This window comes from Falco naumanni, chromosome 13 (assembly GCF_017639655.2).
Source record: "Falco naumanni isolate bFalNau1 chromosome 13, bFalNau1.pat, whole genome shotgun sequence".
Lineage (NCBI taxonomy): Eukaryota > Metazoa > Chordata > Aves > Falconiformes > Falconidae > Falco > Falco naumanni.
This window is the reverse complement of record NC_054066.1, coordinates 3,683,637-3,710,746: the sequence shown is the minus strand read 5'-3', so window position 1 is coordinate 3,710,746 and position 27,110 is coordinate 3,683,637. Positions and strand designations below refer to the sequence as shown.

Below are 27,110 nucleotides of genomic sequence, written 5' to 3'. Positions count from 1 at the left end.
AAACAGAACTGGCTGTCCACTGTTGCTTGTTTGTGGTTTGGTTTTTTTCCATGAGTGACAGCAACATTTGTAGTGCTCACCTTGCAGTGTGAGCAAGCATGAATGCACACTGATTACTAATAGCGGACACACAACTAGCAGAAGCCAGAAGGCTGGCAATAGGGGAGATCTCATCAGCAAACACAGTGTCCTGTATAAGGGGAAGAACAGAATCAGAGTTGTTTTAACAGCAGCATGGCTTATGACAGCTTTAAAAGCATATAAGGCAATGGCCTGAGAAATGTCTCTCCACTTACCCCCCTCTGTGTTCATCAGTATTTCAGTTGTGCTCAGCCACTGAAACTGTCTGAATTGAAAGATAATCTCAAAAAAGGTCCAAAAAAAACCAATCTCAGCAATTCAATTTAAGGCTGCCTGAGGGGCCACAGTACTCGCTCCCAGCTGAAGTGATACTATGTAGTAGCAGACATATAAGCTACCTTTGCTCTGGTTGTGTTGCCACCCTCAGCTGCCTTCTACAAGGCACGTACACCATCTCCGTGCAGTATCAAGACGTGCCCATTCAACAGCACCCAGCAGAAGTACGTGTGCAACTCTAGCAGAAACCAAGCAGACCACTGCACGAGGAGCATACTGCATTCTAGCAAGCTATGGAATATAAGTAGCTAAAGAAAACTGTGAAGTACAAAGTCAGTTATTCAGCAAGTATTGCGTAGATGTGTCTGACCTGAAAGTGCACACTAGGACACAGTTAATACTGATAACAGGACATATTAAAAACGCTTGCAGAAAGAATAAAAATGCACATATAAGTGCAGTGTTCACCATTCTGTTTCTGCAGTTCTTGGCTTTTGTTTTGTGGCTAATAAATCTAGAATGACATGCTTATTTTTAATAGAAGGGCATTTCCAAAAAAATGCCTGGCACATGAAGAGCAGGCTTTCTAAGTGTAGATGTTGCACAAAGTATTGAATGCAAAGTCAACAGATGTCAATAAACCCTTCCATTTAAAAACTGAATGGAGCAGCTGTGTCATATTTCAATGATTTCTTAAAAAGCTCTGAATGAGGACCTCAATCCACTGGATAATGTAATCATAAAAGACTAAAGTCTCTAACCTGAAAAACAGACAAGTCTGGATTTAAGTACAAAATACAATACAAAAACAAGGCGGCAAAAGCAGCACTCACTATCATTCTGTCATTACAGGGAAAAAATCCCGAACACAATACAACAAGCAAATTCTTGAAATTACAGCATGCCTGGAGTTTAGGATCTACAAACATTGCCGTAATACTGTGTGGGAAGAGCAAGACAACCGTAGTTCAACTACTGCTGTTTGAGAACTTTCCACTTTTACACTATATACTCATTTTCCGACAGCAGCAAACACAGGAAAACAAAGGGAGAAGAACTCTAATGGGAAGGAAAGTACCCTTCACAAGGATTTCAACCAAAAAGGAGAACAGCTACAAAACAAAGCGCCTGTAAGCTTACAGCCCATTCCAGGGACTACTTAAATCTCTCCTCATCTGAGGCTCTTATTCATGAATGTTGACATTCCAGTCCCACCAGCACAAAGCACAGAGCTTAACTGCACACCACAGGGAGCTCCCAGGAAAACAAGTCAATTAGAAAAAAGGTCACGTGCAAGTACTTGGTTTCTTTAGAGAATATAACTTCAGAATTAAATAAAATGGTTGGGATTTATGTCTCCACACAGGGCACATACAGTATTAGTGATGGCGGCTGCACACTGCAAATGGTTTTTACCAGTAACACCAAGTTGTATTTCAACACACAGTCATAAAAAATTTAAACAAAAATCAAAGCAACTTCCACACAGTTATCACTTTCACATCAGCTAAACATAATCATTGTCAGTAAGACTTGGAGTGACTATTAGGAAAATATTTACTGTTACGTTGTAGTTTTAAATACTGATAAGGGAAGTCACATTTAGAATTCTAACAATAACCTTCCTTTACCAGCAGTTCATCCATTCTTCCCTTTGCCAACCTGTCACAGAGTCCCTCTCACACTCCCAAATGCTGGAACACAATTCTGTGATTTGTGCCTCAGTGAGGGAACTTAATTAACAAATCTAATAGTACATGCAAATTTTTTGCTGAAGTTACTGTTGTGCAAGTTACTTCAAGACAATAATCTTGCTTTGGTAAAGCCGAAGCCCACATTTGATCAGCAGCAGCTTTGTTGCATACAGTGATGTAAAGTTCATGAAAAACACCAGATAACCTTTTGAACTCAGGCCATTTTGCAAAGCAGTAAAGAAAAATGTTTTCCAACTGTTACATGAAGCAGTTCACTTGGTGAACAAACCCTGAAGAAATGCCAAGTCCTTTTCACTGTAACTTGAAAAAACAGAACTGCATTTAAAGCTTGCTACTTGCAAGCAACATGTTAGTTTTGTAAGTTAGATGACAACAGTCCTACACTTGGCTCCTCGTAAACATTAGAAACAAAGTACTTAATTACAAGACCATAACATGTATAATTACAAGAAAATGTACAATTTTGTCCTGGCAGAAGCCCTCATTTGTTTGTTGAGATACAGAAACTTTGGGAAGACTCCTTATGCCTAAAGCCCAAGACTAATTGCTCACGGAAAAAAAAGGGGAAGAGTGGAAAAAACAAGCAGCAACCAGGATCCATGAAAGAGGGAAAGATCAGTAATTTGCTGAAGAAATTTACTGGAGAAATGTATCCTTTACAGCTTAGCAGAAGGTAAGAATGACAGAGTAGCCTGACAAGCACAGCACATAACAATTCATACAAATTAAGACAAAAAGATCAAATAAGGATGAAAACAAAAATAAGTGAGAAAGATTAATATTGCAAAGTGTTTGAGCTAATATTTCTTAACATACCTTAACAATTAATAGAAAAAAAACAGGAATATATGCAGTAGAAGCTTTCAGTCTTAATAATACTGCATAGATTTTAAGTTCTGTCCATTGAAATGTAATGAATCAAACTTTATTCCCAAACAAGAAACAGATTCAATAATAGAATTACTGTATTAGAAGCCTATTCTGCCACATTTAACCCTATGACCTCATCGAAAATAGTGCAGGCAATTAAAAAAGCAACCCACTACTCACTGCATAAGGATGACATTCATTGTTAATGGTACAGCAAAAAAGGTAACATGACAAAAAACATAAAAACAAAGGGGCTGGGATATTAGAAGTTGTCAAGGTATCTTGGTACTGAAACTATACAGCACACTAGTGGTCATACGATTTCAAATCACCAAATTTTAAGCAGCATTTGGGCAAAGACAACAATAAATAAAGGGGAAGTGACAGGGAAATCCAGGGATAGCCTCATAAAACTTTAAATGTATATGCCCTAGCTGGGAAGCAACCACAAGAGGACAGATGTCAATCTACAAATACCTGAAAGATGTAGGTTAGGAAGAAAACAGAATTAAAGAATGAGAACAGAAATGAGAGAACAAATTAAGTCAGGGCCAAATTCTGGTCAAGCATTTAATTATGTATGGAAGTGATTTCTAAAGATGTTATTGAAAATACCACCAGTTAAGAACATTTAGAATTAAATTACTAAGGACCCCAAAAGAAACCTTACCTAAGCACCTGCAAAGACAGAGGTTACATGATTAATTACTCCTGATGATATTTCCAAGATATTAGCTTCTACATTCAAAATGTAACCCATCATACTTACATGTAAAACCCACAAAATGGTCTTCACAGTAATATGCACATTGAAAAGAAACTGCTAAGAAAATTCTGGACTTAACTATTTGGTTTGAACCTAGTGATACAGCTTAAAGATAGGTTCTCAATTCATTTGCAAATGCTTTAAGTGACCTAGGATAAGACATCAACTATAGCGATGCACTAAGATTGGCAAGACTCAAATTTCTCCCAAATTCAATTACATCTTTCCATTCCCTTTCACCTGTTTGTTCTCAGGATGTTAATATAAATTACTTTTCAGAACACAGAACTGAACTACTAAACTACTACAATGTTTTATATACATTTGTGGATTTTTGTCCCCTTTCCCTATAAATTTGGTTTATGCCTTTTAAAGTTATTTCTAACCATTCTGAACAAAACGATTTCCTATTCCACCTCAAAACTACCTATCCCCTTTGCTTTTCCACACCCATCAATCTGACAAAGGCACATAACAGGTACCAGATGTGTAATAAGGTGTGCAGAACAATCATCAACACAATATTCATTCTCTAACACCACCTTACTGGAAAGGTTTCAAACCTTTAAGGGGAAAAAAAAACGGGCATGAGGAAAATTTGGCTATGACCACGCTCCATCTAACATTTTTCAGAAGCTTCAACCTAGATCACCTGCATACATTGTGGCACACACCACTAACAGCTCACCTCGACCTCTAGAGGAACTTCGACCTCGAGGAGCCCCTACCACCGTTCCTCCTCCACGTGATGTCAACCGCAGGACAGCAGCACTGTTTACAGACATAGAGAAATTTCTCTGCCAAGAAGAAGAGAGTGTCAAGGTGAGATTCTATTAAAAACAAAACCAGACACTTACCATTATCCTAAATCTAGCTTAATACCAGCTTTCCTTTCCTTATGTTCATTACAAATGCTTTACAACTGACTAACACAGAAAAGGATTCCTTAGAAACATGAGTAGCTGAAGCAGTCTATAAAAAGGATCCTGGTCAATAGTAGTCTTTCCAACTTACCAGAAATTCCCATGCTCTAAAGGTAGCAAGTGAACACCTGCTCCTTTACCAAATGATTCCAGCACGGAAGTAATTGGAACATCAGCAGCTTTAAACACAGACATTCAATTGCAAAAAAAGAGATTGGCACCTGCCCACTGACACCATTAATAAATACCAACTCTAAACTTACTTCTTAAGCAAAGCAGGTACATATAAAGAGCAACAAAACTTTATTAAAGTTACATTTACCAAACTCTTTTGCAGAAATATATGTTTTTTCCCCCCTCTAAATATATCACAGGAGTAGCAGGCTTTGGGGGAAACTACATGTGTTTAAGACTTCTGAAATTCAAGTGATACTCATTTTAGAGACAAACACCAGTAAAATTCAATTTTAAGATTAAATAATTGCTAAAGAAAAAGCTATTTTGATAAAGAATTTATAATTACAACCAACTCTGGCCGCATTCTCTGAGCACAAATAGTTGGAAAACTGGGCCAAAGAATTCAGGAACACATTCAGAAACTTTAACAAGCAAGCCTGAATTCCCACACACTTTTTGAATGTGAGTTTTAAATAGAATTCAAAGGACTCCAAACAGCTGGCACATCAGGCTTCTTGATAGGAACTTAAAGGAGGCAAACTGCTTACACAAACTCATCTAAATTACTATGACTTTGAAGATTTTCAGATAACGATGAGACAAGCAATTACTATATATTATTTAAAATCTAAGTGGCTAACATCGAAGCCAACAGACATCTGAAGGAGTTTTAAGCCATTTCAGAAACAAGCTCACTTGAAATGTTTTTCCTACAAGGTAGTTACCAGTTTTCTTTTGAAAGATGATCTAAGTAGACTTGAGAGGGGAAAAAAAATAATAATCCAGTCATGCATGGCAAAATAGAAAGGTCTGCCTTCAGTAAATCTAGTTGTTTTCTTAGCTAGCTCTTACAGTTTAAAGCAACTGTTTCAACAGCCACTCAAAAGGAACCACCTCCTCTGGCCTCCAAGCAGATCACCTTTCCTGCTGTTGACACTTCTGTTTTTTTGTGAAGCAGTAAGATTATTTTACTACAGAAGCAACTTCAAGCTATTGATCAGATTCACTGTCTTGCATAGCAGATTCCTTAACTTATGAGGTCTTATTTTTCCAGTAAGAACAAAACAGTAATCTCACCTCCTTTTCCAATTTCTTATTTGACTTGCTTACCTAAGTTTTGAACAAATTTTCCCTCCCCTCTGTAGACCTTGCTGTGGTGAAGATGCAACCCTTGTAAATGTGCATAGTGATAATAATCCACACAGTAAATCCACAGAGTAATGAACAAAGAAGCAAAGTCAAAAACTGAAAAAACACCTTACTATTGATTAGCATTCTACTTTCAGTGTCCATCCCTGACAATGCACACCAATGAGCAAAGCTGCCCCCAAACAGGGGCTCAATTAATTCTTTAGTAGCAAATGGAAGACATCCTAAGAAACAGACATCAGAAATGTAACCACTGAGGACACACAAAAAAAAATCTCCATTATATTCAGGAAGAGCTTGAGATACCCTTACTCCACAAGCAGGTAAGACTAAGTCAACTGAACTCTTTCCCAACACAACCAGGGAAAAGGCAGGGGGGGGATGGGTGAAGGCAAAGGAACACATATGCTGTATATTGCCAGTGGTCAGTGGTGGAAACAGATCTTAAGACAAATCTACCATGTCATATAACAAAACTTAGAAGGTAAATCAGTTGAGCTCTATGTTAGCTCAGCATACTTATCACCAGGAAAGTGACTTTCTACATAAAAAGAATAAAAAGGAACCGTAACTCCCTCCAAAGTACATTCATATCCTGTAACAGGGAATACTGTAGCTGTATCTGGTTAAATTCCACTGGACTAAACTGATTTTAAGCTTAATTCATATAGTTGATAATATCTATCATCCACCTCTAGATAACACACCTTTAATCAGCTTGAGACAACTTCCTGACATACTATGCATACAACCACAATGCTATCAGGTGTGTAACTCTCGGGTTGCAAGCAAGAATTGTTCTGAATCCAAGTCCAGCATAAGCCTGACTGGGGTAGTGTTCGAACCAAGCACATGTGTTCTGATTAGAGCAGCCTGTCCTCTACAGGACCCCCAAAACTCCATCCCTCAAGTTCTGAGAGGATAATACCCTCTTCAGTATTCATAGAGGGGGCACAAAGGTGTTTTAAACTCTCCTATCAACCTTAGGTGAAAGAACTTTCCTGTATCGCTACCAGCAGCATGTAGCAGGCACTACTAAAGCTATTAATATGCACTTCAAGATTATTCTGAACATGATTCTTTAAAATAAATAATGATTGTTCTGTTATGGGGAATAAACACCAGGAATTTCTGGTTGCTTAAATAACGCCATTCCCTTAGTATCTCAAATCAGTCATGAAGGGGGTGGGGGAGATTTTCAGGTAAGAAAAACCAGATTTTTCACATCCTCTGGGTCCCCAGAAAACACTAAAGGAAAGACTTCCTTGAAGTCTGTCAGATTATGATTTTTGTGGAGATTGCAGAGAACTGTTAAGCTGACCATGAAGATCCCATATGATTACAGGTGAAAAGGAGCATGAAAAAACTAGACACAGTGCACACCAATTCCTCAGAAGTTTTCAAGGCTGATGAAACACTGTGCACTGCAGCAAAGGACCACATATCCCTGAAGCCCAGCAGCACTTACCGTCTCATCTGTACCAAGAGACTACTCAGCACATTTTCAATACCATAACCCTAAACTTGTATTATTCCTCTCGGAGAGTATCTTGACAATCACCAGAAGTCAACATCTCCTTTAACTGTAAAAGGTTTGTAGTATACTCTCTGAAGGACTGCATTATGCATCAGCAAAAAAAAAAAAAATGTCCAAAGGTATTTTAACACCAAGGTTCAGTATTTTTGTGTGCCACTGCATGTCTGAGTATTTCCTGGGCTTGCTGCCTGAATCCTTCCTGTTCCCACTGGAGAATGGCAGCTGGGATAAGATTTCCCTTAAAAGCACCTTCTCAACCTCAGCTGCCTGTTAAGACTATGACATGAAGTACCTACAGTGTGTTCAATTGAACTTAATAAGACTGCTGATTAAAAACTAAACTATGAGCATCTTATGTAAAAGGATAGTATCCTAAAAAGACACAAGAAATACGAATCTACTCTGAAAACAAAGGAATTCCAGAAGAGGTGAAGAGGATACACCAGAATACCCAGGCACTTAAAGATGGTGAAAAACTCTGGAATACAATAGCATGGGACAAAGGAAGAAGGATGTTCTGAAACTTAAGAAACTATTACTAATGTTCCCACCCCTGCAAAAATCAAATGACACTCAAGTCTGTAAAAACACACTCCTTTCTCTTAGAAAAGAAACAAACAAAAAGTCAAACCACATATTCCGATGTTAAAAAAGTGCTAAAAAATATGGCAAATCAGACAGCAACTGCAAAATCAGAAGTTCTGACAGCCATAAGACAAAGAGGAAATCAACTCGGAGTCAAAAGTCAGAGGCATTTATCCAGAGTGGGCCAGACAGTTTCCTCTGCTAGGAATAAAATTTAAAGCAACAGCTTTCAAACTACTCAGATCAATCACCCTTGAAATGGAATCTTTGTGGACTACCTGTTCTCACTCTTATCTTGTTCACAAATTAATTATATACCTGTAGAAACCAAACAAGGAAATAATCAAGCAACTGCTTACATACCAAGCTGTTAAGAGTACTTCAACTTCCTAAAAAAAGTTAAGTCAAAAAACTTCAGTTTTGTGGCCTTTGGAGAAGGGCTGAAGTTACAGAACTTACACACTTCTGTTATAAGAAAGTGGTCCAAAAACTGATCTGAAAATGCTGTGTACTTAAGTAGGTAATAATTCCCAGAAGGTGATCCTGGATTTAACAAGGTGACTGTCTGCCATCAACAGAACATCATATGAAAGGTATCTGTTGAAATTTAAGATACTAATTGAACATGAATGGAATTCAAATTTTACACTAAGGCAGTATGCTTTCATAACTTGTTTCCCTGAAGTCTACTCATCTCAAATGTTATGCTTTTTAATGGAGGCATACTCTTTATTCTACCTTTCTACTAATGACAATCTAAAGATATTAAAAAAAAAAAAAGATACAAACCTGTTCTTCTTCTGTAAAAGGTACAAGTGCCAGTGGTGGCAGGGGCTCCTCTTGTAAAATAGGCAGAAATTCCTTATCCAGAAGGTCTGAAGGTATCTGTACGAAAGGAAAAAAGCATACAAATATACCCAAGTATTTCCATTTCAGGCATGATGCCACAATTTGATTTACAAAAAAATGCCTACTCTGTCTCCATCTACCCAGTACACCACTACTTCCAGTAACATTTACTGGGGGTGGGTGTAACTCCACTGCAAATTTATGCCCCCCTCCCAATATAAAACATATAGATAAAACACAGAAAGCATTCACCACCCGCAACTGTAACATGTAAAGTATCCAGATCACACACATCAGAATTAAAACTTCCACATCACTGCAGCACAAATCTGAAGCAAGTGAAATTTCATCTGGTACATTTAAAAAGTACTGCTTTAACTTCAATGCATTTTTATAACCAGACTTCTATTTATATATTAACAAAATAATCATATATAGCACCAGAGTTGTATTTGATTTAAAGTCAGCATTTCCAATTTATAACCAACAGGGGCAGTAAACAAAAGAAACAAAAAGAAAGTATAAACTATAGGTACGGATTTATTCAGCAGAGAACATTGATGATTTAAATCAAAAGAAACTTTAACACTAAGTTTTAATCAGTCCATCATCAGATGAAAGGCTCCATCAGCAGATGTGACCTTGAACATGCGGACAAGAAACTGCAATTACAGCCAAGTGAGCTCCAACTGTGCCAACAGAGAACAGTTTCAAAAATATCTAGTTTGCAATTCTAGAGATAGACTTCTCCAAATTTTAATTGAAGCAAAGCAACATAGGGTTTTATTTTTTCATTTGGGTACATGCTAGCGGAACTCTTCCTGCTTTCAATCAGAGTATCTTTTAATCAGAGATGCAACTCTGCCTAATCTTCATCCGGCAAAGATTAAGATGACACAGTAAAAAAGGATCTTAAAAACACATCTAGTAGTTGACTAGAAAGTGTCAAGAGTCCTCTCAGTCTCAATAACTAGAATTACTCAGCACCATGGAAACATGGGCATATCAAAAGCAAGATATACTCTAATAATAACGCCCTTCTGGCAAACTCACAGGGAGAGATATTTTTTTGGAGCATTCATAACTATCAGAGAGCTTCCTGTAACACAGGGTATTAATAGGTTGTTCTGAATCCATTGCAACTGAAAAGGTCTTAGCATCATCTGATATAACATACACAACTGAAAAAAACCAATGACCTCTGACAGGCTGACTTATTCAAACATAACATCAAGGTTTAAACTGCAGCTTCTCCAAGTAAAGCAGGATAGTTCTGCACATTAAAGCATGGCTTTAAGCTGTAACACACTTAGCTTTAGAAAAATATTTGACATTCAACACCCTTGAATCTGTACGTAAGCAATGCAGGTCTCCCAGCACTGTATGAGATGTCAGCCCAGTCGTGGCGGGGTTAAGAACACAGAGGTATGTGTGCACATCTATATGCAAAGCTAAAAGCACAACCTGACAATTTCTTGCAGTCCCTCCCTGACTGGAGGGTAAGGCTCTGGAAGGGATTCAGGCTTCCAAATCACTATGTGCCTGCTGCAACAATAAACCAACCTCTGTCACCATCTAAAGAAAAACCTAATGTTTACAAATGCGGAATGTACGAATCATTTGCCTGAAACACTCTGAAACGTGACTTTTGTACCGAGAACCTCTGTTTGAAATGAAACCAGAGGGAAGTTCTTGACTTTCTATGCTGCTCTCTTTGTATTGCATGTGCTAGTAGATTGTGCCCCGAGTCCCAGAGAAATGAACAACTTGAGGACTGCTCTCATCGGGCTGGTTACCTGCTGAAGTGAACTGCCCTAAGTCAGGATAAATGGAGAGTTCTTGCCTTTGTTAGATGATATGCTAATATGATTTACTGCCCAACTTTCAAGCTGAACCAAGTAACTGTTTTACACTGTATTAAATAAAATCCTACTGAGGCAAGCAAATCCGCACAGCTACAAGGAGACTTTAACCCTCAGTCAACTGTGGCAGTGGGCCTGAATATGGCAATCAGGTTTTGTTCTTGGGGATGCAGGAAGTTACCCATAGTGACAAAAAGATTCAAAACTACTGAACGAAGTTAAGAGCGGGATCAAATAAGCACACATACAAAAAACCCCGTAATCAGACCTCTTCAGTTCTTTGCCAAGGGATACACAATTTCTTTGCCCATAATCACAATACACAAATAACTATTCCTAATTACAAGACTGTCATTAGGAATACACACACCAGGCTTTCTCCCTCTTCCTGCTCACCTTATTATCCTTTAGAAAAAGTGCCAACATTTCTTCTCTCCCATAGCGATAGTCTGCTAGTTTGTACTTTGGCAAAGCCGGAGACAGAGGAGGGGATGTCACGCTCCCGCCACTAGACAAAGCTCGCAGCCTAAAATGAAGCAAAAAAAAAAAGCAATGAAAACTTGAGGAGAATGTGTCTTCACCTATGTTATCATCCCTCTGCATGTTTACAGACTTGACAAAAAAGAAATAAATCCCATCCTGAAAGTAAAGATATTGACATCCTTAACCTGAAAACTCTAAAATTCATGTTTCAACAAGAAGGGTGAAAGAGCTTTCCTCATTTTTCCCATAGCCAAGGCAGAAAAAGAAAAAAAAATCCCATGAGCACATCAGGGAATTCAACTCATCCCCTGGAGAACTCTCATGCTGACTATACTGCAAGCTAAAGCCTTGACTAAGCTATTTACACTGGCTGCACAAAATTCTGTTGGAACACCTTCCATAGAAATTAATGACAACAGCTTTTTTGGTAAGAAAAATTCTTACCACACTGTGGACAGCATGGCAAACATTAACCTAAGGCAGAAGTTTATTCAGGTGTTTCACAGAATTTAACAAGTAGTATAGGACAGTAAAATTTGCAATGAGGTTTCTTCTTGTTACTCTACTCCAATTTCCTTTTCCAGAACTTAAAATTAATGGTATTTTTCAGAGGACATACACATCATTTAGATTATCATCTCAATTTTAAAAAAATAAATAAATTGTAAAGTGTGGCTATATTTTGTACTTTAGAGACATTTCAAGCAGTAATCTAACTTGCACTAACAGATACATATGCTATTAAGTTTGGTTGCATCCCACACAGGCAAGCTACTCAACTTATTACAGATAACATCTTATAGTTGTATGATACCATTCCCACTCCACAGGTGGATTAGTCTTATTCTATACTATCATTTCCTCAGCTACCCAAATTCCTCAAACTTAACAATACAGGGTATGTTTTACAAAAGGATGTGTCAAGAAATAAAACCCACACCACGTTTTCTACATTCTCCTTGATGTGCATCTTAGACAAGTAAAACAATAAACACTTCTCAGTAATCACAAAATCCTTAGAAAGAAGGGTGCTCAGAAAAAAAAATATTCAGAGGCTACCTTTCACCTAATTATTGAATTGCTTTGATTTGTTTTATTGTTCTCTGAACAGAAAGCAAAAAGTAATTTGCAAGTCAAATAGTTATCTTTTTTTTTAGTTTGGTGCCCCCCAGTGGCAATTTCTTTACTTAGCACTTCCACCCAAACCACCTGGGGAGGCATTACTCAAAGGACTGGATGGCTCAGTGCAACGTTCAACTCCAGATCAAACGTCACCAAGAGTTTGACTATTAAGTGATACAACAACATACACGACAGACATGACTATACTGCAACCCAAAAGAATAATTATAAATCTTAGAATTTTGTTAATGTAAAAATCCAGTAATTCACCAAAGTAAAATATATACTGTTGCACACTACCTAATTTGGTTTTTAAACTAAATGGGAAACTGAAGTCCCCTCACTATGACACAGCAATCAAGTTACTGTTAAAATATGTGCTTTTTTTAGAATTGCCTTCCCCCTTCTCTTTAATATAACTTTGGCTTCCATCCATCAATGAATCTAATCATGTCTGTCTTACGCTGAAGAGCACTCCAGCACAAAATATCTGCTGGTGGGTGTATTTATAGATAGTGATAAAATCATTCTTTAAGCTTCCTTCAAACTAACAAAATAGACTGACATCTCTCATTATTTTCCAGGCCACAAATCATGTCTGTCTGCTTTGTTTAACACTCTCCAATTTTTGTACATTGTGTATAAAAATGTGTCAGCAGGAGTATGTTATTCCAATAATAGTCTTACCACATGCTATGCAGCAATTGTATTTCCTATAACCACTCCACTCCCATTTACACACTTAAGGACCACATCACTCTTCAGAAACCACACCATCCAAAGTTCTTGTTTGTAACTGCAGTCACCAACACTTTAACAAGAAATTGGAACAAATACTGAACCATTATAACACCTGTGCAACTACTCTTTAGCAAAAGCCAGGACAATACATGTCAGACAAGCTGGAAAACTAACAGCTGACATGAGATTATGCAATACCAAGGATTCCCTTCAACACAATAGCGCATTTTTCCTGACACTTTCCAGTGTACACATAAAGGAGACTATGACACGAAACACACACTTTTACCATGTTCCATATCTGGTTTTATTTTTTAATACTGGGGAGGGGGAAGCTTGCTTAGCTACAGATTTAAATCCAGTAAATAGAGTTTAACTTCCTTAATAATATGTATCACATGGAAAGACCAAACAAGTAAGTCTTTTTCACTTTGCCTTGGCATGTATCTCCCAGATCATAAACATTATTTCTCCCTCAGATACTTGGTAGCAATGTGAATGTTATACATTACCATAACATGAAAAGCCAACTCATTTCATACACAATGCCAATTTACAAAGTGAAGACTAATTTTATAACGCTGTTTTCCATCACAGGCCAGGGACTGAGGTGAAGCAGTATAGAACACCAAAAACATTCTATCCCATTCAGTCTTATAATCAATTTAGTACCAAAGAACAGAAATTCAGGGTTTTTTTAAATTTTAGACAAGGTTCCAAAGTCTCGCAAAACAGAAAAAACTCACCATTCAGGCCCGAAGTTAAGTGTCTGAGTTTCTGCTGCCATTTTTTCCTGTTCTATTCCTCTTCTGTAAAAAGCGTGAACCTGAAAAATTGAAGAAAAGTTTACTATGAAAGTACCTGGATTAATACAGTCTTTCATAAACTTCTTCACAATACAAAACACACCTGTCATGCAAAGTGAAAAAACTGATTACATGGAATATTTTATTTTTTTAAGGAATCCACGTCAGCTCTCCAACAAATTAGTTTACTAATATAGGAGTAACTGCATCAAGATCTTTTCCCTAAATTTAACAGCTCAAAAAGGACACTCAATCAGGGTGTCTGAAGAAACAATTTGTACAAACAGTCCCTTTTCAAATCAGTGATTACCACAAGGCAACCAAACACAGAGAATTTTATGCATAATCCTCTTCTGTAAGAACAGAACTGCAGCTTCCTGACAATTACAAGAGGATAAAACCCCACTAGAATTACAGCAAGAAAGATCTGCCAGTTGAGTGGCAGAGTATTCAAGAAATTTCCACTGTTCATTCTTGAAAAATAAGCCTTCTAAAGACTGAGTACATGCAGTGCTGTGACATCCTCCTAAATCTGCAGGCAGATGACAGTATTTCTCTCATGCTTGGTCTTATTAAGAAAAATAATGCACAACTTAAGACTTCAGCTACTTTCATTGTTATTAGCCAAGGTCCTACAGACACTAGTGAAGGTCTGGTCAAGTTCCTATGTATCAAGAGTGTATGGACAACGGCAGATGAAGCCATATTGGAGGGAAAGAGCAACACTAAGGGACAGCCATGAAGTTTTCTCTGTCAGAGTTAAGTCCAGCCCAGGCAGTTCTGGAGAAGTTTCTTTTGTAGTAAGAAAATACAGCTCCTCTTTCCTTTCAGCAATGGCAATAACAAAATCTGCAGAAGAAGTTTTGTTTTAGAAAAAAAAATAATAATAAACACACTGTAGCCAAAACCTAAAGAAAACACGATTTGAAGCATTACCTACAAAAATTGGTTGATTAGACTTCAAAAACTCATAAAGACAGATGGGAGGGAGGGAGCTTTGCCTCTCTGTTCCTTAACAGACCCAAGGACTAAATAAAGGAGCTTCGTAAGTTTGTCTACACTTTGCATGAAAAGGTGACAGAAAAAAAAAAAGGGGGGGGGGGGGTGGTGTTAGAAGCAGAAAGGGTATTAGTTACTGAAGAAAAGGACAAAGCCAAACAAAGGAAACATTTTTTTTTAATGCTACAGAAGTAATGATACTAAGGTCAAAAAAAAAAAAAACCAAACAACACACCAAACAGCCTAAAAGCTAGAAAATGTAACAAAACAAAACGGCAAAACCTGCTTGAGTAGATTTTACTCAAATCTTTTGGGCATAAGAATACACATAGTCGTAAAACTCCCTGCAGCCTAAACTTACCAACCAACATTTGGCTATGAATTTTTACTACATGCCATATTAACCTTTTCCCATACACAATATAATTTATATAAAAACTGTAATATTTTTATTTTCACAATAACTCTAAGTAATGAAAAGGGATTATCCCCATTACTTGCAACGGAGGCCAATACAAAAATATCTAGCTATTCTCACAGGCCTAGTCTGAGATTATTTTGGTCTGATTTCAGCTGCCTTTTTGAAGCCCCAGACAGCTCATTAGAACACTCACAGTATATCCATTCATCATTCTGCAAATCAAAACACAAGGTTAGGTACCTAACAAAGACATACAGCAGCCACATGTGAAAATGTTGTGGGGCAATTCAAGCAAACCATCGTGCACACTTTGGCAGAGACAAAAGCCTCTAATGCAGTTCCTAATAGCCTTAATTGGATGCCTGTCCCTTTGCTTCCTGCGATGCCTGTAACCCTTCTGCTGGAGGGGTATGTGGGGGGAGAGCTTTCAAATCAACCCATGTGGATCACCAGGGAACCTGGGATCTTCAGCTCCTGACATCAGTTAGCTTAATATCAGTAGTATGAAAAAGGCTGGCACAGAGTATGTTAAACTGCAACAAAAACACAGCTGAAAAGCATCAGATGCAAGGAGAAAGCACTAAAAACCAGTTAGGATTGAGTGGTTTACTAGTTTGGGACCCACTGGGCCCCACTCTATTCGGTCTCTGGGTTTCCTTCCCCAAAAAGTCGAGGATACTGTGTCATCTTTCTCTATTAGACTCCTAAGCATTTTAGTGCCTGCAAGCATACTCAAAGCCTGCTAATCTCATCCCACTGAGCTGCAAAATGGCTTTCCTTGTCCCTCATTTTGGCCACCAAGCTTTGTTTTGGGAATTCTTTGCTGGCTTCCCCTTCTGTGTTGCATTCAGATAAGCTACTTCCTCCCTAGAAGTTATCTGTGCATGAATTTTTAATTGAAAGCAAGACATCTGTAAGTCGATGCAATTGTAGCTGAACAGGAAAAAAAAAACCAGAATAAAAAACAGATCTGTGAATTATTCACGTATGTGTAACAGGTGAATTTACTCCAATAGGCAGCATTACCAAGAAATAAAACATACATAAAAAAGAAATTACAGACAAAGCTGAAAAGAAACCCTCGGAAAGAAGGCACTCTGGAAACAGGTAACGATTTGGGAGGAGGGCAAACAGGAAAAAGGGACTCAAGAAAGCTAAGGCAGCAAGTGCGCAAGAGGAATACACTTGGCCAAGATAGGGAAAGCAGAAACTGTGCTGCTTCTGCTGGTTCACAAAGCAGTAGCCAAAAGGTGAGAGCACAGAAGCCAAACTGGAGAGGAACCTCTGACAGGGACTGCACAGCACACACAGCTGGTGTGCAAAGGAGAAGCTGTACTAACCAGAAAGGCAAGTTGGGGTGGACTACGTGGCACTCACATCATGAGGAGAGAGTCAGGGTGAGGCAAGAAAAAGCGTGAGGAATTAAAAAAAGAAAATGAATTACCAAGTCATAAATTTAACTATTTTGGCCAAGGAACAGTCACAAATTTATCAGATCTTTATTATCTAGATAACTTTCTTAGGCTCTAAGCTTCAATGTTAATTATTAAAATGTTAATTTTGGTCTTTTTTATCTATGCTGCCCCCTTATTAATCAAGGATGGTAAATCACAGAAATAATATATACCTAACACATTTCCTCCTCAATACAATTTGATGAGGGAAAAGACCCTTTCTGAATTGCTGGAGTTTTGTAAATCAAGATTTTCTACAAATAAATGGGTATTGATTGAGGAATCTGCACAGCCACAAATTTTATATGGGCAAGCGCACAAAGGGACAGCCTCAAGTTGAGGCCAGAAACTGAGGCTGTATTTTGATGACGTCCAGTTAGCACCACTGCCTGGGCAAGAATGCTACCTGAGAATCGCCCACCACTCCTTCAAAGGGGAACCTTTGCTCCAAGGTTTTCTTCAAATCAGGTCAATTATTCATCAAGGCACCAGTGCAACCCTACAGTTGCAGTTTTCCTGCATACTTGGGGAAAACTGGAATTGCTTCATAAATTGGAACTCCATTTTCCTGGGGTGGTACCACAGCCACCAACTCACTATCAGCATGCAGGACTGAAAAGAGAAGAAATCACATCAACCCCACTATCAAGCTGTGGACTGGCAAGGGAAAAAACTTCCTTTTCATTTTGTCAGCAGCTTAGTGCTTTGGAAGTCAGAAGTCCATCCTCTGAACAAATGCAAAATGTAATCCAATAACATTAAGCCTTTAAGCAGCTTTCATTCACAATTAACAGGTAATAATATAGGTACCAAAGTTGCTATCAGCAACACTCAACTCATTTCATTCGTTTGCTTTAGGTACAATGGTTGTTTTACCAAGTTGACAGGTTTTTTTAATTATTTTTCAAGCTCACTATTTAGTACCCAGCTAGTCTATTAAAGCTCTCAGAAACATCTGCTTTTGACATGAGTCAGAACATGATTATACTGGGTAGATCTGTGTGTTAAAACACATAAGATGTTTCAGCTGTAAAAAACCCAAATAATCTAAGAAAGGTCTTAATTAGTATAGCCCATTTTGGCCACAAGCTCTGGTCTTAGAACATATAGCTATTTAATAAATACCTAAGCAAAAAGCTGTTTTTCAGAAACTTGGAAAGATCTAAACTGCCATGTTTTCCAGACTTTGCTCAACTTCAATATTTACACGAAATTGCCATTTTAAGGTTTGTCCCTTACGGGCACTTGGAGTTAAGATTTTCAGGCAATGTTAAATTCCGACATTTGCATTACAGAATTCTTTCAGCTTGTACCACATGGCAATCTGTCTCAACAAGATGTTCTGCTGTTTTGGACAGAGATAAACTGATTCTTAGCATCCCAAGCTGAGTCTAAGCCATGACTGCATTCATGTCTGCCCATCTAATCTTTCCTACAGACAAAAAAAATTAAAGATTTGGACTGTCACTGCAATTTATAGCTTTGGGGCTGCTGCTTGCTTAGATTTTTTATTAACTTTGGAAACCTAAACCTTGGAAAAAAGATATACCACTTCCTATACACAGCTATTTTATTTTTAAATAGTCTACTGTTTATCAGAGATATTTAGGAAGAAAAGTATCCTCCCCTTTCTGTTGCTACTGTGGGTTTGAAACAACTTTTTTAACATAGAAATTGGCTGAAAATTTTGAGAACCAAAGAACACAACAGAAATATAATGCAAACAGGCTTAAGTGCAAGGAACTGCGTTCCCCTTAAATAAACTTGGAACAGGAATTTAAGAGCAGTGTTCCACCACAGAACAGCAACATTACATCAAGACAATAAAACTTCACCTTCCAAAAGCAAGAAAACATTCCACAGGCAGCTACTAGAGCTAGCTAATTTCAGTGCCAGTAACTACATCTTAAGAAAAATTAACAGGTTGACTGAATAATTAATGTTGATTTTCTCTAATTCTTGTAATATTAAAGAAGATGCAGAACTGTATGCAAGCTACCTTTTAAGTACAGTGGTAAACAGGATGACTCAGGTGGCTACACTACCACTCTGTTTGATATTAATCATTGGCTAAAACAGACAGCACTGATTAAAGGACACTGACATAATTAAGGCCAGACAACATGGATTTATGAAGACAATCAAAATACACTTTTCTAAGAGTAGAAAATTCATTGCTCAAGCAAGCAGTGAATAAATTTTAACTTCTGCAGGACACTTCAATTAAATAGAATGCTAAAAAGAAAGTAATTCAGAACCACAGGAAAAGTATCAAATCATCAAAACCTATTTTTCCTCTTAACCTTCTCTTCTAAGGAATTGACAACAGACCATCGCAGAAGGCAAAATATCCTCAAAACAGCATAAAAGGTAAGAAGCTATCCTCTACTTCTATAGATTCTGTAACATTGGCCCTGGCCCACATAACTTCAGAAGCCTGAGGATGACAAACATGGATATGGTAAATAATGGACATGACACATCACCAATAATACCCATTATGAATTATTCAATTACTTGGTCCAGTATAGCAGGTTGCATTTAATAAGGCCAAGCACACAATGAAAAGACTCATAAGCAAAAAACACAGGCAATTTACAACAAATACAAGACTATTCTGGAAAAACACAGTCCTGAAACCAATCTGAGATTTATTACACTAATCAGCTGAAAAGGAACATACAATATTGACTAGAAGAGCTAACAGAAAACACTGAATAGAAAAATAAACAGAGTAAATATAGAGTGGATTTTATCACTGCAGGGAATCTGTGTCCTGTTCTGCTGTCCATAAGGCAAGAAAGCTGGTAAATCAGGTGTTCAAAAATTGATAGAACATCACAGATATGCCTTACAGTGGGGAAAAAAAAAAAACCCACACACACCAAAGCTCTACTTATTGAGTTTTGAGAAAAATTTAAGTATTTTGCTTAGTCTGTAACTGAGTGTGAAGGTAAAAAATGCTGAAGACCTAAGTTTTTCAGTGAAGGGACTGAAGCAAGACATTCAGAGATAAACAACAGAGTAAGCTGTTTTCAGGTCAACAGTAAATTATTTTTTAAAGGTATGTTCTAGTTTAAACAGAAAATTAATCAGAAAAAAATTCCATTAGTCACATTACACAAGATGCCAGGCACTTGCAGAGTAGTCCCTTCTGGCTTACCAAGCCTTTATCCTGATAAAGGCAGTGAATTTTTCAAGGCCTATCTACCCAGATGCCAAGAGAAAGTTTTTCCTAAGGGAACAATGTCTACACCATCCACTTCTCCAGAATCTATGCCTTTGTTATTACAGTTACATTTTTAGATGTCCTAAAGTCTTACAACCTTCCTGTCTCAAACCATTGCAAAATGTTTCAAACTCTCAGCAGTTTCTGGTCAAAAACTGTCCACGACGTTCTCAAGTGGCAGGCCCAAACTTATCGCCCTCTGCTCCCTTTGCACAGAACCACCTAAAGCTTCTGAAGTGCTGCAGCTTGCAACACATTGCACACCCCAGTCAAAAATGACAAACACATGAAATAGGCACTGAAGCTCTTCTGGGATAGGATGACAACAGAGTGTAGAGGCACGTGCACACCTAACAAAACCCAAGAAAAATAAAGGAACATTAAATATCACAATTCCAGATATTCCTCCTTTTCTACCTACGATTATGAACTTGGTGGTTAGAGGTAGGTTAGAGAGGTATCTACTTCCTGTCTCACCTGAACATGAAAAAACATGAAAGCTTTTCCCAGCTTCTCCACCAGAAAGCAGCGTGACCTCCACCTTTATTACAAGACTTCCAGCCAAAAGCAGACACCAGCAACTAAGCTCCAAGCAGAGTCAGGGGACCACACCCTTGGCCCTGCCACGGGCTGGAACACAAACCACTTCTCATTCCAAATCCTATCCCAAAACCCTGCCAGCACTCTTGTTTTCCAGCTGAAAATCACTTCCACATCTGTCTACCTTGTACACCAAAATTTTTCTGGTAGGTATGTAGTCAGTCTACGCTGTTCCACAACACGTTACAGATCAGGAGGCTGGGTCAGTCTACCTGCTCCTCACTGACTCGTAACACACATTATACAGCCCATACATACATTCGAAGTGGCAGAACAAAGCTTCAGACTACAAACACTGAAAACACTCATTGTATTAACAGATCTGGGTTGTTTTGAGGTTTTTTGGTTCTGTTTTTAAAATGTTATTTACATAGGCAGCTTCTCTGGGCTTTGTAGAAATTCTTTCCCCCCACCCCTTCTTAAGGTTTCCTACTTATGAAGTTTGAAGACATACTATACTTCAGGAAACAAATATTCAACAGTGAGAAGGTGTTGAATAAAAAGTCCTAACAGAGAGAATTAGTATATGTATCAGATTGCATATGTTCATCAACCGAGAAGTTAGACAACAACTTGCTACTGCATATGAATTACAACACTTTTTAATAGCTTATCACATCTCTTTATGTTAATATTGCTAAAGATACTCAATTGTTTTCATCTAAGAACTGTAGCTGTGTAAACTGACCTGTGACAGTATTGTGATCCTGCCTTAGAACTCTTAAAGCCTAGCATAACATAGAGGAAAAATACGATGATCCAGCATTAACAAAGCCTAATGTAAGAGCTTCCATTGGTTTTAATGGTAGCTGCACTGGGTCTTCAATTTATTAAATCACATTATTAGATGCTTTTACTTAAAAACCTTGCCATATGCTACTTCCATGGTCAGCCTCACTCACTTTCTATCACACACATTATTCAGTCTAACACTGACGTCAGCCCTGCTTTGAGCAGGAGGCTGGAGCAGACAACCACCAAAAGCTGGTCTCTTCTAACCTAAATCATCCTCAGATTCTACCATACGTGGCTCAAAAAAAAAAAAAAATCACTTTATACATTCATTACTTGCCAGTCATACCAACTCCTTGCCACATGACATTCTGACTCTAAGTCTGAAGTTACATAAATTTACCTATCCATGCATCATCATAAAACTTCACCCAATGTCAACTTCATGGTATACAAAGTATATCTTTTCCTTCTGTTTCTTCCAATCCGAGATGACTGACTGCTTTTACCCAATCTGATCTACATATGGACACCTATAGCCTCTGAATCTCCCGGTCACACAAAGCAGTACCTTAATATTAAGATACTATCAACATAATGCAAACTATTTCAATTTGTTGACAGTGACAAGAGGAAAAAAGTCATAGCAACCACAACTTGAATCAAGCATTTCTCTATTAAAAGGGCAAAATATCCAGTAAAAAACCACTACCTTTTATTAAATACAATGTATTTAACAGCTATTTAACATACAAAAATACTTTTCTAATCAGTTTATTTTCCTAACATTATTGGTAAGCTCATTTGTCTGTTTATAATGACAAATTACATACACAAGAGCCACTGTTGAAAGCATCAAGTAATGATTCTTTATTTGCCTAGACTTTTTAAAATACATGACCAAAAAGACAGAAAATCATAATGTACAGCTTTAATAATTACCTGAATAATAAAAAAAAGGATCCAAAAGGAATTTTCAACAAGGCAGTATTTTAAGACAAATTTTCTAGATGTCCCATCAAAATTTCTCATTGACCTATAGACTCCATTACCTCTACAGAACTCCGAGTATCCCTTCTGCTTTTCTCCACAATCCTGAGGTCTAGATAATCAGCTTCTATATATTACAAGCTTTAAGGATTACAGGAGAGGCTCACTCCTGAAAACACACTTATTTTATGCTTGCCAAAAACCTCAAATGCATCAAAACAATTCCACGCATCCTGTCATTGCCAAAAAAAAAAAAAAGGCAAAGCAAGAGGGACATAAAAATTTCAATGGCAGCCTAGTTTCTGACACAGACATCAAGCTATTGCTACAGTTTCTATATTCAAGGAATGTTTAACCACCTATAGAGACAAGGGACTGGCAGACCTCCTTCTGCAAAAAGAGAAGTGGACACATTTTGTAATCAACATGCTGTGGCAATCTTAGCTGCTAACAAAGTAATGCAAAGACCTCTGTCTGCTACAATCCCCCACTACCACGTGAGCAAAAGATGAAAAAATAATGGTATTAAACATCACTATGATGAACTACATGATTTTGTGTGTGTATATATATATACATACACACACACACTACCACTAACCACAAGAGGGCCAATGTTGTATAGACCTTTTAATTTAAAGCACTTAATCCTTCCTAGTTCCATACATAACTTAGGTACACCTTGAACAAACTTGCCAAGTTCTCAGTTCTGACAATTTTCAAGCCAGTTCATTTGTGCAACCAAACAATGTTCAGGAGTTGACTGCAAGAGAGGCAAGGAGAAGCTAAGCTGGGCTGAGAACTGACTTTGTTCCTGTAAAAGCAAATACCATCCCCCCCTGCAGCTTTTCGTACACCTAGGTTTTCAAATGTCACTCAATGAATTAAAATAAATTGATGAGAAAACCACACAAAGAAACAGAGTCCCTTTGAACACAAATGCTTCTTCAGATGCTTCTTCAGTAACAAAGAGATGTGTTCCTCCCTATCAAAGCATCCAATGGATCTCTAGCAAGCTATGCAGGAAGAAGGCAGATCAGGCCAGTGCTTTTACACTTGTGAGCAGAAATTTTATCGCTCTGCCCCTTAGCTCTGTCTATCTATAATCATGAATTAAATATAGCTTATCTCCACTCATCTTTGAGCAGAAGCACTGAGGGGAAAAAAAAACCACCAACACACATACAGAAAAATGAGGGAAAAATGCCAGAATTTTTTTTTTCTAAATCAAACTATGAGAAGATTTAAAATCATACCTTATAAGCCCCTAAGAAGGAATTTTAAAGGCCTCAATGAAAGAATAAGAAACATACATTTGACAGTTATTTGAACTTACAAGATCAGACAAAACTAGACAGAATCAAATTTCATATTCTTGGTATTTCAAACACCACCACACAAAAAAAAAAAAAGCTAGAGGCCTGAACAGAGGGGAAGGAAAAGTCCATGGTCCAGGTGCCTAGCTCATCTTCATCAATTACTGTGAACCAATGTTCCCCTTCTATATTTGAATTGAAAGATCTTTCAGCAGAGACATGTAGTGGCAAACCACCTCTTCAGCCAGTTAGCTGCCCCAATGAGATGTTTCATATGACTGACATATAGGTGTTGGGTTTGTTTTTAAATGAAGTATCTATAGATCTTAAAACAGCTGTCAACTTTTTTTTTTTTTTACATTCAGGTATAGGAAACTCCAGTTTATGACAGAACTCCTTTTAGACAATTGGCCTTAGGAGACAGCATAGTAGAAGAGATGCAACAGTGCTTAAATTCCATAAAAAACCCTAAAACCTTGTCTGCTCTCCCCTTTTACACTCACAATCTCTTCCTCAATCAAGGAGTAAAACAGTTGGAAAAATTAAGTGGTAAAGCTCTTAACTCTCTATTTACAAGCAATTTTTTCATTTACATTAGCATAAAAATAGTATTTTTCATTTATTATATGTTTTTAAAAGGCAAAAAAACCCCACTAATACGAGTATCTGAGCATATTTTACAGTCCTCTTCAGATCAACATCTGTAATGAAAAAAGGATCTGCAGGAGTCCAAGTTTTTTACTGTGGTATCAAATCATTTTTGTAAGCACCCTGTGAAACAAATCATGGCTGCAACACAACTACTTTGCATTTTAGTTCTATGCTCTTGCTTTAAAAGACAGGGTTGAGAAACCATTCAGAAAAGGTCTTAAGAGAAATACAGTGACCATGTACCCACATGCATATTCATGCATCCAGGGACTGGGAAAGACTGAGCAGCTCTTAAAATAATTAAGAAATCCTAGTACTTATACTCAATACTGTCAGATGTTGAAAGGAGCCATCAAAGTCTCAACACAAGAAGCAGGACTCACCAGAAGTGACATTCAACTTCCATGGATAAACCTCTCCCTTCTTTTTCATATAGTTAACTACTAGACAGAATCTTCACTTTTCTTAACTCACACATTAAACGAGAAATTAACACTGACACACACAACCACTGACATGACTTAACTTGTAGTATTATACGAGCCTGTGGAGTGAAGTGGGCGCAGAAGGCGCAAAGGACACTGACATTTCTGTTGATACCCCCAGGACTGATTAGAGCACACATTTTTACCTCAGCATGAGCTAACCGTTGAAAGGATGCCTATTCAAGTGCACAGCAAGTATACCAATACCTCCTAATACTAAAGCTCTTATTATCTGTTGGAGCCAACACCCAATAACAGAGCTCAAAAATACCAGAACAAAGCTTTTGTTGGGGACAACTGCAACCAATTTTGTTTACAAAGGTTGCCAATTATCACACTGTGCATCTACCAAATGTTCTATTCACAAAGCAGCAAATTAAGTTGTGTTTATTAAAAAGTTTCTTAAGAACAAAAGCAACCAGCAGAGTTATGGGAAAAGGAAAAAAAATTCACACGTACTTTCCAGGAACTTGCCCAAGTCAGCTCCTGAAGCAAGAAAATAGAATGAGCAGCAAGAAGTTAGACAGAAGAATATAATCAGAATGCAGAATTTCCCTCCCCCCCCCCCCCCCCCCCCCAAGAAAACACTTAGGAGTTACAGTAAGAGGTAAACCATTACAGCAGCACGCCAAGAACATTGAGCTGAAGGTTACTGGGGGGAAATGTAGATTTTATTGCAGAAGTACTATATGGCAACATCTCCCTTTGGCCTACAACTTGTCCCACTTCAAAGGGCAATTACACAGACTTGAAAGACCAGAGACTGCTTTGTTTACACTGAAACTACTTGTCTTGGATCAATATCAAACGTACACAATCCTGATCGATGTTCTCTTCAGCCTGCCAAGGCCTCTCCAGTCAAACACTGCTGGTCACTGCTGCTCCCAGCACCCTGCTGTCTGTGGGAGGGGAAGGCTGGAGCGCTCGGCGAGCTCCCTCCTTCCTCGGCCCGCGTAACCTGACAGGGCTGGGCGTGCTCGGAGCGGGGCACACAGGCTTCAGCGAGGGCGCATCTGCCCGCGGCACTGCCGGCACACAGGCCCGCTCCCGCCGGGCTGGGAGGGGACAAGCGAGTTCACAAGGGTCAGCATGAGGGGAGACGGCGCCGGCGACGCAGCTGCCAGCCCCGGCGGGCGTGAGGAGCCCCGGGCGCCCCGCCGTCGCCTGACAGGCACCGTCTCCCCCTGCCGGGACCTGCTGCCAAGGAGCCGCATGGAGAGGGCTAGGCCCGCACCCTCCAGCGGGGCCAGACACAGCAAGCCCTGCAAAAGCCCCTCGCCAGCAGCGCAGTAGAGGCCCTCCGGGCGCGCCCCTCGCCGCCGGGCCAGGGCGGCCTCACCTCCCAGTAGGCCGCAGGGCGCCCCGGGGCTGCGGCACCCGCGGCGGACAGGAGCCGCCAGCAAGGCCGGTGCTCGGCGCGCGGCCTATGCCGGCTCCCACGGGCGGGGAGCGCGGCGGCGGCGGGAGCGCAGCAGCGGGGAGGCGGCGGCGGCGGCGGCCGAGGCGGTGGCGGGGGCAGGGAGCCGACGGGACGGCGTTACCTGCGCTCCCGGACGGAGAGTCCCTCACGGCCACAGCGACTCCTCAGCCCCAACAACACAAGATGGCGGTTGCGCCGCCACGCAACGTCACGTGAGGGCAGGCCCCGCCCCCGGCCGCCGCCGCGGGACCCGGATGCGCCACGGCCTCCCCTCCCCCACACCCCGGCACCGCCCGCGTGACGACACGGCGCCGCGCACCCGCGGGGGGGAATGGGGCTGTCCCCCAGGGCCTGCGCGCGCATCTCCCCTACCCCGCGGGGGGCGCAGGCGCCCCCTGCCGGAAGCAGCGCCCACTGCAGCACACCACCACCCCGCACAGCACTGTGGGAAGGTGGTGGTGTTGGCGGGGGGGAGGGGCCGGTGCTAGGCGCTCCGGGTGCGCCACCTCCCCCGGGGCAGCGGGTCTCCCCTCAGCCTGACACACGCACACACCCCGGCACCCTCCGGCTGCCTCCCGCCCGGGCACCGCCAGGCGCGAACCCGCCGGTTGGTGCCGGCGCCTCAGCCGCTGAGGTAAATAGTGGCCGTCGTCACCCGCCGCCCGCCCTTCCCCTCCTCCTGGGTCCCGCGAAGGTAATCCAGCTGCATGGGCGGGAGCTGGCTGAGGAGCGGCCGCGTCTGAGGTAGCCGGAACGGGAGGGCCTGGGGGGTCGGAGCCGGCCCCCGCCAATGGGGGGCGGCTGCTGCCGGCGGGGAAAGGGCCTTCGGTGGCACATGCTTCGACTCTGCATTCCCTGACGGAAAAATCAG

General features: G+C 39.8%; 1 protein-coding gene across 14 annotated transcripts in view; it reads right to left on the bottom strand.

Moving 5' to 3' along the window:
• Positions 1-26,462, bottom strand: part of GIGYF2 (GRB10 interacting GYF protein 2) — a 79,151-nt gene extending 52,689 nt beyond the window's left edge. For 11 of the 14 annotated variants that reach the window (XM_040612735.1, XM_040612740.1, XM_040612743.1 and 8 more), the window contains exons 1-5: positions 26,361-26,462; positions 13,883-13,962; positions 11,187-11,316; positions 8,869-8,964; positions 4,397-4,505 (exon numbers count right to left, since the gene is read on the bottom strand). In XM_040612735.1, coding sequence (XP_040468669.1) covers positions 4,397-4,505; positions 8,869-8,964; positions 11,187-11,316; positions 13,883-13,923 — 376 coding nt within the window. In that variant the 5' untranslated portion in view covers positions 13,924-13,962; positions 26,361-26,462. Of the gene's footprint in view, positions 1-4,396; positions 4,506-8,868; positions 8,965-11,186; positions 11,317-13,882; positions 13,963-25,278; positions 25,306-25,632; positions 25,875-26,360 lie in introns of all 14 variants that reach the window. The other 3 variants (XM_040612737.1, XM_040612736.1, XM_040612739.1) reach the window with 3 other exon arrangements.
• Between the last annotated feature and the right edge of the window lie 648 nt (positions 26,463-27,110).